This window comes from Sminthopsis crassicaudata, chromosome 6, assembly GCF_048593235.1.
Source record: "Sminthopsis crassicaudata isolate SCR6 chromosome 6, ASM4859323v1, whole genome shotgun sequence".
NCBI lineage: Eukaryota > Metazoa > Chordata > Mammalia > Dasyuromorphia > Dasyuridae > Sminthopsis > Sminthopsis crassicaudata.
In genome coordinates this window covers 166,878,487-166,894,389 of record NC_133622.1, presented here as the reverse complement: position 1 = coordinate 166,894,389, position 15,903 = coordinate 166,878,487, and the positions used below count along the sequence as shown (strand labels likewise).

Here is a 15,903-nt window from a genome sequence, read left to right as displayed (position 1 = left end):
CATTGAGAATTATTTTTGATGTTCATGGGTCAATTGCTATCCACAAAGGGTTCACTGCCAGAGTTTCAGTGGTGGGCACAGTCAGCAATGGAACCACCTGATATTTCTTGGGTCTTCTCCTTTGTTTTGAAGGTCTTCTCTTTTTCCAACTCTCTCTGATAGAGAAGGTAGATACAGCTGGTTGGCACCTATTGGGTTCCTTCTCCATCTGTTGAGATACAAGCAAACCCTCTGCCCCAAGCAGTTAACCTATATGGTTCCTTCTATTCACAACTTTCTGGAACTTTCCACATCACCTGGTGATTATCTAAATATAGTGGAGCTTCTCACACTGGACACTGCCCTGCTGGTGGGTTATGAAACCTATCTGCCGGAGCCAGTGTATCTTGATCAAAAATCAAAACAGTTTTTTTTTCAACATTTTTTAATACTGAAAGTTAAATTTAGACGTTCTCTAGAGTTATCTGTGGCTGCTCCTCTCTTATTTCTGCAGGAGCATCTTGATGTCTTCAAATTTCTATCTCAAAGGGGTAGCACTAAGTTCAGTTGCTATTGATCCTCCTATGCCAGACATATAGTTGCTTGCTGTACTCTTTGGCCAGTGACTGGGATATTAGCTACACATTCCCCAGTTTCCCAAATCAGTATATGGATAGACACTGTTTTGTAAGCTCAGGAGGTGAAATGGTCAAGCTGATTGTGTGTGGAGTCAAGAGGTCTATAGGCCAGACAGGGACAGGTTTCAGCTCTCCAGGAGATATCTCAGTAGTTCCAATGGCATACAACTCTATTCTCCCTAATTGTAATGCCTTTGGCCCAACAGGTTGCTTCTTAGCTGATTGATCATGTTGGAGTACTGACCTTTTAAAGACTCTGGGTGTAAGAGCAGTTGTCATCATGCTCCACCTAGTTTTTTTTCATTGGGCCCTGGTGCTGAGCCCCACTTCTTGTTTCCTTGAGTTACTCTATACTTTGATGCCCTGTGAAAGCCCTTATTGCATTGTGCACACGGGTTTTTAGGTTTTGTTCTCTCACTATTCTTTCACTTTATCTATTTGCCTACATTGAGCTTTCAGTGAAAGCACTGACGAGTCTCTTTAGAAGTCCCTACCCAAAAGAGACCCTGTTCAGATCTTGAAAAGCTTGCATCATAGTCTGGGCCTAAAAGGTATTTGTGCCCAGTATGACAGTGTTGTGATCTCATGTAAAGGAGCATCCTTTTTTAGTCCTAGTACAATTCTTCTATAATCCTCATTAGCATTTTCTCTAGCAAGTTGTCTTATAACTTCTGTTGCTACACTTTCACCAATAGTTCATGTGATAGCTGTCTGCAGATGTCCCACAAAATCAGCCAAGGGTTCATTTGGTCCTTGTGCTATTTTTGTGAAGCCTTTCCCTTTATCTTGTATCCCTGGGAGGGTGCCCAGGCTTCGAAGTAGCAGAAGCAATTTGATTATACACAGCTAAAGGGTAATTAATCTGTGTTTGCATTAAGGACCTACACCTGCTAGATGATCAAAGGTGACTGGTATATTAACTCCAGGTTGCCTATTTCATTGGGCTTATATTCTACAGAGTTCACTATACTCAGAAAGCCACAACAAGTTTTGTCCAGATACTAAACATGATTTTGCCATAGATATCCAGCCATTAGGGGTTAAAATGTCATAAACCAAATTCTCTCACAGCATCTTTACATAAGATGATGTACACCCATAAAGAGTGCAAGCCTTTTTCAGATCTTTAATGATTTCCAGATTAAAAGGAATGTAACTTCTTCTGATTTAACCAGAAGGGTCAAGCTCTTCAATTGTAGGATATGCTTCTATTCTCAATATAATTGTATCCTGTCCTTCCTCCTTAGCTTTAACTAATGCCTCTTGTAATGTAACCCACATTGGGAGTGGGTAAAACTTCTCATGGGTGGTGCTCCCACTCCACCTCCTCTCAACCACAAAGGCAGAGTTGAGGGAGGAGGGTCAGGAAATGGGAAATATCCTAAGGAGACATGCTGAGGTGTAGGCAGAAGTAAAACTGAGCTGTCAAAGAGAGAAGCACCATATTCTTTAGGCTTATAAGCAGTGCTTGAGGTATTAAATTGGCCATGCCTTCCAGCTGTTGTCAGTACCATCCTCCTCACCCTTCCTTGCCTGGCCATCCACATCAAAATCTTTCCTTGTTTTAAAACAAGGGATTCTTTACAGTCAATTGTATTATATTGCACATAAGGAACGTTTCCTCAGGAACTGAATCAGAATCCATAGTTTTGTAATATCCAATTCGTTGCTTTTCCACTATTTTCCTCATCTCTGGCTTTAATTTTTCTTCCTTAGAGAACCAAGGAGTCATGTACTGTAATAGATTTAGGAACTCAGTGATGTACTTGTGAGTTATCAACAAAGCTTGTTTCTCTATTCTATGCATGCTTCATACTTCCCTTGGGATGGGGGAGGCTCTTTTCTTAGTATTTGCCCCATTTTATCTGAAAAACAAAAGTGACTAGATAAGCCCTTACCAATACTTCCTGCTTGCCTATTTTTTATACTTATGCTATTCAGGCAAGGGGACTTCTCCATTAAACTGAGCTGATCTGTCCATCAGGCTGATTTGTATGGGACCTCACTTAGAGCCCCACGTTTGTCACCAAATATTGTGTCCCGCTTCCTAGAGCCTCTAAGGTGGACTGACACAATGTAGCATTGCTATTTAGAGCCCCCACACTAGGGTGATTAAAATATACCATCCTAGTGGAGAAGTGATGAGGCGGGACTTCCAAGGATGGTGGAAAAATGGAGTCTGATTATGGAGAGTCTCACAGCCAGTGGGGAAACTCTGGTTGAGGGAACCTTCTAATAATGTCTGGTTTGGCTCTCCATCTCCCTTAAGAGCTCTCAGCCTTCCTGAGAATTCAGGTGGCAGTGACAACCTGTATTGAGATTGAAGCACAGTGATACCAGGTGGAAGAGTGATACCAGGTGGGAGAGTGATATCAGGTGTCAAACTACATACCCACATGCACAGTGTTGTTTTTGTTACATTATATAAATGGGAAAATACTTGAAATAAACAAACTCCATTTTCGCACCATTTTCAGGAGTCCTGTTTCCTCGCTTCTCCAATAGGAGGGCATAGTTTGATGACCCCAATGTGGGTGCTCTAGAAAGCAGGACACAACAGATTATTTCTCTTTTTTTATATGGCTTTTTATTTACCAGATATATGCATGGGTAATTTTACAGCATTGACAATTGCCAAACCTTTTGTTCCAATTTTCCCTCTCCTTCCCCTTCGCCCCTCCCTCAGATTGCAGGTTGACCAATACATGTTAAATATGTTAAAGTATAAATTAAATACAATATATGTACAAAAAGAATCAGACTTTGAAATAGTGTACAATTAGCCTGTGATGGAAATCAAAAATGCAGGTGCTCAAAAATGAGGGATTGGGAATTCTATGGTTCCCAGTCATCTCCCAGAGTTCTTTTGCTGGGTGTAGCTGGTTCAATTCATTACTGCTCTATTGGAACTGTTTGGTTCATCTCATTATTGAAGATATCCATGTCTACCAGAATTGACACAACAGGGTATTTCAAAAACTTTCCCCTTCTTATGCTCTCAAACACTTATGTAACAAACACACTGGCTATGCAAAACGTATATACTGTGCACGTGGGACCACATAAACAATTTGCTGTTGTATCTGGTTTGCCACCTGGTATCACTCTTTGAGTTCTAAATTCTCTCTCTTTCTCTCCTTCTCCCTCCTTAAGAAGGCAAGTAATTCGGTATAGATTATACATGTACAGTAATATAAAATATTTCTGTATTAGTCATGTTGCTAAAGAAAACACTGACCAAAAAAAGAATCATGAAGGAAAACAATTCAATTAGCATTCATTCTTCCTTTGTGAGCAGATAGCATTTTTCACCCTTAGTCTTTTGGAATTGTCTTAGATTGTTGTATAGCTGAGAATAGCAAAGTCATTCCCATTTGATCATCATACAATATTGTTGTTAGTGTCCATTCTCCTAGTTCTGCTCACTCTATTTCCATCAGCTCATATATGTCTTCCCTGCTTTTTTTCTGTCTCTCTCTCTCGATGTGTATCTATATAAAAAGTAAATGGGGGATTTAATCTTAAATGTATAGCATTAGCATTGAGGAAGACAGGGAAGATTCTTTTTCACACGACGGGATTGGATTGAAATTTAAAGGAATCCTGAGAAGTCAGGATGCAGTGAAGAAAAGGAAAAGTATTCCATCCATGGAGTTCAGCCAGTTATAAATTACAGAATCAGGGTATGTAGTACCTTGTTCAAGGGACAGAGAGTAGGCTATTGTAGCTGATAAATTGCAAGGCACTGTAGTGTAAGAAGACTGGAGAAGTAGAAAAACATATTAATCAGAAGGGATTTATAAGGAGGAGAGAGAGACAGACAGACAGACAGAGACAGAGACAGAGAGAGAGACACACACACATATAGAGAAAGACACAGAGAGAAAGAGAAAGAGAGAGAGAGACAGAGATAAAGATTATATCTTACAGGTAGAAGGAAAAGATTGTAGTATGGGGAGGTTGAGTCATATGGTCAGACCTGGACTTCAGACAAATTATGAGTTTTGACTGGAGGATGGATGAGATCTGAGGCAGGGAGAGCAACTCTCATTTTCAATGTGACCTTTAATCTCTCCACATGTCAGTGTGCTCCCCAGGAGTGACCTAAGCTTTAGCTATACTCTCCTCCCTCTCAAACTTTCAGTGAACCAATTCAAGGGTACACTTTTAACTCTTATCTTATCATAAAGCATGCTTTGCCAAGCTTCAACCTTGCATTACTTCAACCATTTGCAACATTTACTCCTGTTCACTTGCTACTGAATAGAAAAACAAACAAACAAACCCCCATTGAGTCCATCCTAAATTTATGTTATATAATCTCAACCAGATGCTTTCTGTAGCCAGGCACCTATTTTATTTACCTATTTTTACACATTTATTTATTCCTATCCAACTCCACAGTTATTGAAATCTTAGTAACTCTCTTCAACCCCAACTCTAACTCTGTTAAGGATTCCTCATGAAAACAAAAATTGAGGCCATTAGCCCCACTTCTTTCCTCCTTTAATTTTACTTCATTTCCTTCATTCACTAGCTCCTTCTTTATTACATGAGGAGATGTCCCTTTTCTATGCCAAGCCAGACCCCTCTAACTGAGCAGACATTCCATCCTGTCTTTTCTAGGTGATTCCTTCCTCTGTCATCTCCACTCTCTCTTCAATCGCTCCCTTTCCATTGGCTGTATTCCCGTTGCTTATAAACATGCCTGTGCCTCTCTCCTCCTCAAAAAACTCTTCATTGATTCATCTTTCCTACTACCTATCATTATGTATCTTGCCTTCCTTTCGTGGCCCAAGTTCTTGAGAAAACCCTGTTAGTCAGGGTTCAACTTTTCTGGTTCTCTTTTTAACTCTGTTGTCTTGCTTCCCACGTCTTCAGGTTTCTCTAAATTTACCAACGATTCCACAATTACTAAATCTATGACCTTTTCTCAGTTAAATGGCAGAGAAGATTGTAAGCTCTTAGTTTCTGGTTGCCCAGTGGTTGAAGCTGCTTGCATGTGGTGACAAAAGGTATTGGTGTTATCTCCCTTGCTTTCACACATTATTACAACTGTGATCTTCCTCCATTTTCATCATAGAGTGCTCTAGGGCTCTTGACCACTACTCTTGCAATTGACTTATTCTAGGATTTATTTAACATAGTGCCTGGCACATAGTAGGTGCTTTATAATGTTTACTATATTGTAGAATTATATTGACTCCTGAAATTATCACTGATGAAAGAAAATCTTTAAAAAAATTTTTGGAAGAAACTTGTAGAGAATGGGTCCATTGAATTGGCCCTTTGCCAACTGCTGTCTGACTGCCACTAATGAACAGGTAAGCCCAGGTATTTCAATGATAACATTGCCCTTCCACTATCCTCGATCTCTGGCCCCACTTCCATACCAGCCCCTGCAGTTTTTATTGAAAAATAAGTTCCTTTCAGTCTCCCCTGTCAAAAGAGGTTTACCATCCCCACTATAATTAACCCAAATTGCTGATTAGCCATCATGCTGGAATAGCAAAGCAAACCTAACGAGAAAGGAGTCATGTTCCTTTCTGAGTCAAATCACTGTTATCACCTCCACTTGTCAATCTCAGGTGAATAAAGCCTAGGACCCAGAACCCAAGACCTTTTGAAAGGAAACACCTTTTACACCAATGGTCCAGGATTAATAGTTGTCAGAAAGCTTTGAAATCAAATGTGAATAGTCTGAGTCTTTGAAATAGTGAATAGTGGTTCTTTTTGTGAACTTTCACGACTCTAATAATTGATATCTCACCATTTTGCTTTGTTCTTTTACTGTTTCTTATGGGTTTTGCCTCTCAAAGAAGATTGTGAGCTTTTTTGAGGGCAGGGGCTGTGTCTTATATTTTCATATCTTCTCTGGAGCACACAGGACTAAGTACAGTCTCACACAGTGTAATTACTCAGTGAATTAACTAATGTGATTAAAAGTGATGACAAATGGTTACCAAATAATTTCTGAAAGATGTGTTCTGAGAAGGTAACAAGGAAATCTTGCCATTTTTGTATCTGTTCTCTATATTTATTTGTCACTTTCTTGATATTATTTTATATCATCGTTGTAGAATATATCCATGGGGAAAGTAACTATCAAAACATTGAATTGTTCTAAGATTATAATGCAGCCATCTTGATTAGCTGAAACCGAGGTTATTGGGCCACCTAAGGGTGAATCTACCTATTGATTCTTTTGTGTAGACTCTTAAAAACTCATTGATTTGACACACCCCAGTTTCCATGGAAGGAGACAGTGATAAAATGGGGAACTAGCTGTGTTGAAGATTGTTTTTAGGTCTCACTGATCTCAAAGCTTCCCTCATTCTGAGATTTTCTTCCAGTAAGACACATCATTTAATCCTTTCTACCATTTTTATAATTAAATCTTGAAGAAACAAGGTAACATTCAACTATAATCAACAGTTTTGATATCTGTGGCAGAGAGATCAAAATGGGATCTCAAATTAACTTTAAAATATATGATGTAAAAACAGTATAGGAAATAATTAAGACAAAGTAAGTAGGGTAGGAGTTGAGTAGCATCTTTGTATGCTGAACTTTAAGAGAAAGTTATATAGGAGGTGTTTAGGTGGCCACTTTGATTGGGAACTTGGTGGGCCCCAAGTAATGAGGAATTCACTTCTGGCATATATTCTGCCTTCTGATAATTTCCACTTTGAACTAGTAATCTTTATTAAAAAGGTACATTTTAATTGTACTGAATTCCACAAGCTATCAAGCACAACACATATTAATTTTAAAAAGTTTAGAACCTTTTAAAATCATCAATCTAACAAAATTTCAACCTTCTCAATTTTTTTGCTTCTGGACAAGGACCAACTCTAGTTCAACTCTAGTTACAACATTGCACAGTAGGAAAATATTTAATTGGGTGCTTTTAAAATCATTGTTTTATGATTTAATTCTTTAAGATAATATAAACATTTAAGCCGATACTTTATTAGGAAATTTTGGACAGTCATTCTTTACATCTTTTGATTTAAATATTGTGACTTTTCTCAGCAATATCTATATAAAGTGCTAAGCCATGCAACTGCAGAAGCTCAAAGCCTACACATATTATCACTAGGTGTTTTTCTTCTTGAAAAACATTTCAGAAGTTTGGAAGAAGTGAGAATTTTCCTTAGATTTCAGACCGAAACTTCAGTGTAGTACCTTCCATTTGCTGGTTATAATGTTTTTCGAATCTCTCATACTGGGCTACGGTGAAATGATTCTTCCAGTCACCTGAAATCCCTGGCAGAAAAGAAAGGTTAGAATATTAACCCATTGTATCACTTTCACAGCAAACCATTTTTGGTCTGTTTTCCAAATCATAGTCCAAACCTTGTATTTAGATTTCAGAACTTTGATTCACCTATTCTCACTAATTCCTGTGGCTTTTCCAACATATGTGAGCAATTGTGACTTAAATAGCTCTTGAACCATCCAGTAAAGGACTCGGATATAAAATTTGATCAGTTTCATTTTCTTGCTAATTTTATTGAACCCAGATGTGGAAAATGAAGAATTCAAAAAGGTTTCCACTCAAATCCTTTAGAATGAAAGTGGGTGAAATATGGCTTTTAAAAAAGGTAGGCTAGCTGCCCTAGGGGGTATTTGAATATCACCACCATTTCTCTTTGTTATTGTTGTTCAGTCCTTTCAGTACTGTATAACTTGTTGTGATCGTATTTTAAGATTCTTTTGGCCAAAAACTGGAGTGTTTTGTCATTTCCTTCTGCAGCTCATTTTACAGATAAGGAAATTGAGGCAAAAAAGGGGTAAGTGATGTGCCCAGGTGCCATTCATCTGGTCAGTAATTGAGACCAGATTTGAACTCAGGAAAATGATGCTTGCTATTTCTAAGCCCAATGTTTTCTTCACTGAACTAAGGATTCCTTCAATCTTTTCTTTTAGCTTGGATATGTGTAGATAACGGAGAGAATTATTAACATAATACCATTTAATATTCAAATAATCTTTAGTATTAATATACAAGGTCTCTAACGTCTTAGTAAAGTTTTAAGACTTAAATTAATAGGTTTGTTGTTGTTCAGTCATTTTCAACTTTCTATGGCCCTATTTGGAGTTTTCTTGACAAAGATTCTGGAGTAGTTTGCCATTACCTTCTCTGGCTCATTTTACAGATGAGGAAACTGAGGCAAATAGAGTTAAATGAGTTCCCCAGGATCACACAGCTAGTCAGTGTCTGAAGCCTGATTTGAATTCAGGAAGACGAGTTTTCTTGATTCCAGGTCAGGTACCTCTCTATTGACTGTGCCATCTAGTTCTTCCCAAATTAATAGGAAACTGTGCAACATTGCTAAATCTGTGATCCTCTTTTGTATTTTAAGTTTCAAAAGCTTGAAATTTCACTTAGACTTTTTGAATATACTTTAAGGTTTTATGAAACACATTTACTAAGGTAATCTCCTTTGTAATAATCACAAGAACTCTCATTTATGTAGTGCTTAGTATATGGCAGATACTATACTAAGAGCTCCTTTGATCTTCAGTATAACCCTGGGAGGTAGGGGCTATTGCTATTATCTCCATTTTACATGTGAAAAAACTCAGGCAGACAGAAGCTGAATGATTTGCCCAAGATTTCACAGCTATTAAGTGTTTGGGGATGGATTTAACCTTTAATCTTTTGGATTCCTGATTTTACACTCTGGCCTAGACTCCAAATTATCTAGGAAAATGCAATTTTAGCAAATCCCAACAGGGAACTTTATTATTTTAATAAGTATATAAGTATGAATTGAATATTTTCATATCTCCAAATTTGCTCAAGCAGATACACTTGACAGCACATTTTGATATTATTAGATTTTAAGTGTCTTTTGTTTCTTTTTGTTCTCCAGTTTTTAACATAGTGCCTGGAACATAATAGGTTCTCTCTTTCTCTCTCATTCTCTGTCTCTGTCTCTGTCTCTGTCTCTGTCTCTCTCTCTCTTTCTCTCTTTTTCTTTTTATGCATCTCTGAGTCTCTGTCTGTCTGTCTGTCTCCCAGTTGAATTTTTGGACAATAACAGGAGAACACAACTGAACCTGGCTAATCCCCAAACCCCCCAAAGCTACTCTAAGCTTCAAGTCCCATACCACTTCTTAACTGATTCTTGCCTTATTGAGTCATTCATTTCCATATGTTCAATTCTGAATTTTAGTGTGTTATATTCTTTCTTTCTTTCTTTATTTTTGTATTTATCCAATTGAGGTTTGGAATGATTTGTTTTCTCCTATGGAATTTTTTTCCATTTGGAATTGTTTTCTTTTTCTAGTTTAGCAAATCTATCTCTTCATGAGTTATATGCTTTTTTCCATTTCACTGTGTCTATTTTTTGTTGCCTTTTTCAGACTCTCTTGCAAGACTTTCATTTCCTTTCCCCATTTGTCTTCTAGCTCTCTTTCAAGATCCTTTCTAAGTTCTTCTAGGAGAGCCTTGTGTGATGGGTATCAGGTTATTTCACTCTTTGGAGTTTCATCTGGAGACAATCTGCCTTTAGTCTACTCAGGGCTTGAAATCTGTTCTTCTCTTTCACCATAAACGCTTTCAATTATTAGTCATCTTTAATTTTTTTACTCATTTTTTAAAACTGCCTTTAAGGCAGGAGAGGTTTGTCAAGAAAAGGTAGTGCTGGGTCAATGCTGATTCACTCTTGGGGCTGGCTCTGCTACGTGGAGTTGTTAGCAATGGCCTGGGGCTCTGTGCTGTCTGCCCTGGTGTTTGTGTGGTCAGAGTCTGCTCAGCCACCCTGAGAATGCACTGTTCCAGGACTCTGAGCTATCTGTGCTGGTGTTTGTGTTCAGGTGTTCGGAGCTCACTGTCCCTCTGCCACTTCCAATTAACAGAGACCTTCTCTGGTCCTCTTCCTCCCACAAACTCTCTGCCCCTTGGAAGTCACACTGCCACACTGAGACTGCTCTGGACTGTGGCTCTGCTCTGTCTGGGCTGGTGTTTGTCGTCAGCTGCATGTGCTTCTCTGCCTCTCTCCCATTTCTGATTGAAACAGCTCTTTTCTGCTCTGTTTCCTTCTGTAAATTTTCTGCCTTGGGACACTAAGCTACCTGTGCTGGCATTTGTGCTCAGCTGCTTGCACTGGCTGCCTCCCTCCCGGTTCCAATTGAAACAGACCTTATGGGGCAATCTTTGAAATCATCTTCTGCTGATAATTTGTTGCAATCCCAATATTTGTGGGTTCTGCCCATCAAGAGCTAATTCAGAGCCTGGCTTTGGTAATTATTGTGAGGGTTATAAAGAAGGTCAGAGAGAAATGTGTGTTGTCTCTTCCATTTTCTGTCCCATACCATTTCAATCACCTAATGCATCTACAACTTTTACTCAAAATATGGTAACTATATAAAATAAACACATATGCATGGGCAATTCTTCAAAAATGCCCTAGCAAAACCTTGTGTTTCAATTCCTCCCCTTTTCTCCTTGGCCTCCCCTAGATGGCATAATTTATTTATTTTATTAATGAGAGAGCTGCTCAGGGAAGTACACCCACCATTTCCCCAGCTATCCCTGCTCCTATTTCTCCTACAACTAGTGATAGTCTCCTGAATGAGGAAACCCAGGTCATTCCAGTAGCCCAAGATGCCTTGCTTTATTTAGTCAAGGATCTCAGGGAAGACACTGGTTGCAATATTGGTTTTGCATGCCAAGGGGAAGTTCTCCCATGAAGGCTTCCTCACAGGTAAGATTTGTGACAGCAAAGGGATTTGCCACAGAATATTACCTTGAAGTTGTTTTTTTTTCTTGCCCCCTCACCTTGTTACTCTTCTATGCCACTCATAGGATGGATACTTGATGTATTGAATTGAACACCAAGCTTGGAGTCAGGAAGATCAAAGTTCACAACCACTCTCAGACACTTACTGGCTGTGTGACCCTGGGCAAATCAGTTAACCCACTTTACCTCAGTTTCCTCATCTGAAAAATGAGCTTGAGAAGGAAATCTTTGTCAAGAAAACCCCAAATGAGATCATGAAGAGTCAGACCTAACCAACAAGGACTGAAGGACAAGAAACCACTCATGATTATTATTTCTTTCCCCCAATTCTTGCTATTACCAGTCTCATTGAATTTGAGGGCTGGATTAGATGAGCTTTAAGATAGTCTGAATAAGAGTGTTCCTCTCACCCTTTCTCATAAAAGGAGATATTTTATTGTCCATTTCGTCTTCTGGCATCATGGTATAATTGGTTGTTGGGTTCTCTTTCATTATCTCGAAGGAGGTGTGATAGAGGATTTTATTCACAGTCTCTTCTGGCAAATCCTTTTCCAAGAATTTCAGCATTTTCAGTAACTCACGTTTTGGGTCCTAGAGAATCATGGAATCATAGAATTTTAAATTTTGGATTACAATAGCTAGGTATCTCAACTCATACTTGAGAGAAATTCCCCAGTGTGATATAGACAATAAATGGCTATGTAGTTCCTGTCTGAAGATCTCCAAAAAAGGGAACCTACAATCTTTCAAAGTGGCTCATTCCACTTTGGGACAGCTCTCACTTTTATCATACATAAATTACTTTCTTTTGATGTCCACTTCTTGCTTCTATTTATATTCTCTTGGACAAAACAAACAAACAAACAAACAAAAAACACATGAAAACTCTTGAAAACCCATGAAAGTCCTGCAAATGCTTGAAGACAGCTTACTGCATTCTCTCAAATCTTTTCTTATCTGATTTATTCTGTTCCTTGAGGCCCTCTACCATCCTGGCTATTTACTTGGAATATTCTCCAGCTTATCAAAATCCTTCTAAAATGGAGGACCATATTTCATATTGCTGCTGATGGCACAATAAAAGTGTACTTACATTTTTCCACTCTTAGAAGCTATGCTTTCCTGATTGAAGTTGAAGAAAATATTAGCTTTTTGGGTGCCACATAACTTCTGACTTATATTGACCTCATGGTCCACTAAAATCCTTCAACTTTCTGTTTGAAAGAAAAATTACTTTCTCTGGCTTTCTGGGAAGATGGCAGAGTGTGCCAAAAATTTCCAAGTTCTCCAACTTTTTTCCATAAACAGAACATCACCACAAAATGAATGTAGAGTGGCAAAAATAAAGGGGTAAAGAAATTGTCTTAAATCAGACAACTTGAAGGGAACTCAAGAAAGATACATCTAATCATGTCTGCCATCATTTATATGGAAAGGTGATTTATATATTTTTGTGCCTCAAGCATAAGACTTAATATTTATCATTACTGAGTTTTGATCTTGTTAAAGCCAGGCCAATATTATATACTGTAAAGGCCCTTTTGGATCCTGACTTTGTTGTCTACCTAGAATGTTAACTACCTTTCCCAGCTTTGAGTTATCTGTAAATTGGGTGAACATGGCATCTATAACTTTTTCTGAGTCATTGATAAAAATGCTGAATAACACAGGGTAAAAAACTCTTTGGAGATGATATGATGGTATACTTAGAAAACCTCAGAGATTCTAATAAAAAGTTATTAGAAATAATTCACAACTTTAGCAAAGTTGCTGGGTACAAAATAAATCCACATAAATCCTCAGCATTTTAATACATCATCAATAAATTGCAATAGCAAGAGATACAAAGAGAAATTCCATTCCAAACAAATGTCGAGAGCATAAAACATTTGGGAATTCATCTACCAAAGAAAAGTCAGGAATTATATGAACAAAATTAAAAGGCACTTGCCACAAAAATAAAGTCAGATTTAAATAACTGGAAAGACATCCAGTGCTTGTGGATAGGCCGAGCGAATATAATAAAGATGACAATACTCCCCAAACTAATCTATTTATTTAGTGCTATACCAATCAGCCTCCCAAGAAAGTATTTTAGTGACCTAGAAAAATAACAACAAAGTTCATATGGAAGAATAAAAGGTCGAGAATTTCAAGGGAATTAATGAAAAAAAAAAGTCAGGTGAAGGTGGTCTAGCTGTACCTGATCTAAAGCTATATTATATAGCAGCACTCACCAGAACCATTTGGTTTTGGCTAAGAAATAGACTGGTCGATCAGTGGAACAGATTAGGTACAAAGGACATAAAAGGATATAATTATAGCAATCTAGTGTTTGATAAACCCAAAGATACCAACATTATAGATAAAAATTCATTATTTGAAAAAAACTATTGGGAAAACTGGAAATTAGTATGGCAGAAATTAGATATGGATCCACACTTAACAGTATATACCAAGATAAGATCAAAATGGGTCCATGATTTAGGCATAAAGAACGAGATCATAAATAGATTAGAGGAATACAGGATAGTCTACCTCTCAGACTTGTGGAGGAGGAAGGAATTTATAACTAGAGGAGAACTAGAGATCATTATCGATCACAAAATAGAAGATTTTGATTACATCAAACTAAAAAGTTTCTGTACAAACAATACTAATGCAAACAAGATTAGAAGGGAAGTAACAAATTGGGAAAATTTATAGTTAAAGGTGTTTTTTTTTTAACAGTTAAAGGAAATGATAAAGATCTCATTTCCAAAATATATAGAGAATTGATCCTAATTTATAAGAAATCAAACCATTCTCCAATTGACAAATGGTCAAAGGATATGTACAGACAATTCTCAGATGATGAAATTGAAATTATATCCACTCATATGAAAGAGTGTTCCAAATCTCTACTGCTCAGAAAAATGCAAATTAAGACAACTCTGAGATATCACTACATACCTGTCATATTGGCTAAGATGACAGGAATAAATAATGATGAATGTTGGAGAGGATGTGGGAAAACTGGGACACTAATATATTGTTGGTGGAGTTGTGCAAGAATCCAGCCATTCTGGAGAGCAATTTGGAACTATGCCCAAAAAGTTATCAAACTGTGCATACCCTTTGATCCAGCAGTACTACTACTGGGCTTATATTCCAAATAAATACTAAAGAGGGGAAAGGGACCTGTGTGTGTCAAAATGTTTGTGGCAGCTCTTTTTCTTGTAGCTAGAAACTGGAAGTTGAATGGATGTCCATCAAGTGGAGAATGGCTGAATAAACTGTGGTATATAAATGTCCTAGAATATTATTGTTCTGTAAGAAGTGACCAGCAGGATAAATACAGAAAGTTTTGGAGAGTCTTGCATGAACTGATGCTGAGTGAAATGAGCAGAACCAGAAGATCACTATACACTTCAACAACAAAGTCTGTAGAAAGATGTATTCTGATGGAAGTGGATATCTTCAACATAAAGAAGATCCAACTCACTTCCAGTTGATCAATGATGGACAGAAACAACTACACCCAGAGAAGGAACACTGGGAATTGAGTGTAAACTGTTAGCACTACTGTCTATCTACCCAGTTTACTTATACCTTAGGAATCTAATTCTTAACGTGCAACAAGAAAATTGGACTTACACACATATATTGTATCTAGGTTATACTGTAACACATGCAAAATGTATGGGATTGCCCGTCATCTAAGGGAGGGAGTAGAGGGAGGGAGGGGAAAATTTGGAAAAATGAATACAAGGGATAATGTTATAAAAACATTACTCAGGTATATATACTGTCAAAAATGTTTATAATTATAAAATTAATAAAAAAAGATTCCTCACAATAAAAAAAACAATAACAAAACAAAACAAACGAACAAAAAAAAACACAGATCTGTGGGGCAATTCTCTGGAGATCTCGGCTATTATTATTGAATCATGCACAATAACTCTTTGAGTCTGGCCATTCCAACTAGTTTTGAAATCCATCTAATTGAATATTCTTGTCTATTTCATCTCTCTTCATCTTCATAAGAAGAGTGTGAGACACTTTGTCAGAAGAAGATAGAACATAGGATAGTTGTATCTGAACTAATTACTGATTGAAGAGGATTTCAAAGGAAAAATGGAAGTATGCAGAGTTTCATATGGAAAAGGGTTGCTTTTCTCTCACCTCCTTCATATCTTCATAGAAGAGGTAGAGGATACGGTAGTCCTTCTTCTTCTCCCACCAGCCCTTCACATGGTCATACCAGGAACCAAACATCACTAAGTTACAAAAGAGAAGACATTCAGGGGGAAGAAAAGTTTTGTAGGAAGAAAAGACCTTTAAAATCTACCCACATTTCTTGTTAATGTAATTGTCATCGAGTCATCCCATTTTAATTTAAGAAGCATTTATTAAGTGCCCACTTTGTTGAAAACACTTAAATTGTAGGGATATAAAAGAAAAAAACAAGCACAAGGAGCTTGTTTCCTCAAGGTACTGTGTTTTGCTGGTGTAATACAATATGCCTCAACTGTTTGTTGAATACTGAT

General features: G+C 37.6%; 2 protein-coding genes across 2 annotated transcripts in view; both read right to left on the bottom strand.

Annotated features, from left to right (window-relative positions):
• LOC141548031 (sulfotransferase 1 family member D1-like) overlaps positions 1-15,903 on the bottom strand; it is a 72,537-nt gene that overhangs the window by 36,967 nt on the left and 19,667 nt on the right. The gene's annotated exons all lie outside the window — the stretch shown is intronic.
• The window catches only part of LOC141548032 (sulfotransferase 1 family member D1-like), a 28,080-nt gene continuing 19,657 nt past the window's right edge, over positions 7,481-15,903 (bottom strand). The window contains exons 7-9 of the mRNA XM_074276796.1: positions 15,539-15,633; positions 11,782-11,962; positions 7,481-7,886 (exon numbers count right to left, since the gene is read on the bottom strand). Coding sequence (XP_074132897.1) covers positions 7,774-7,886; positions 11,782-11,962; positions 15,539-15,633 — 389 coding nt within the window. The 3' untranslated portion in view covers positions 7,481-7,773. The remainder of the gene's footprint in view (positions 7,887-11,781; positions 11,963-15,538; positions 15,634-15,903) is intronic.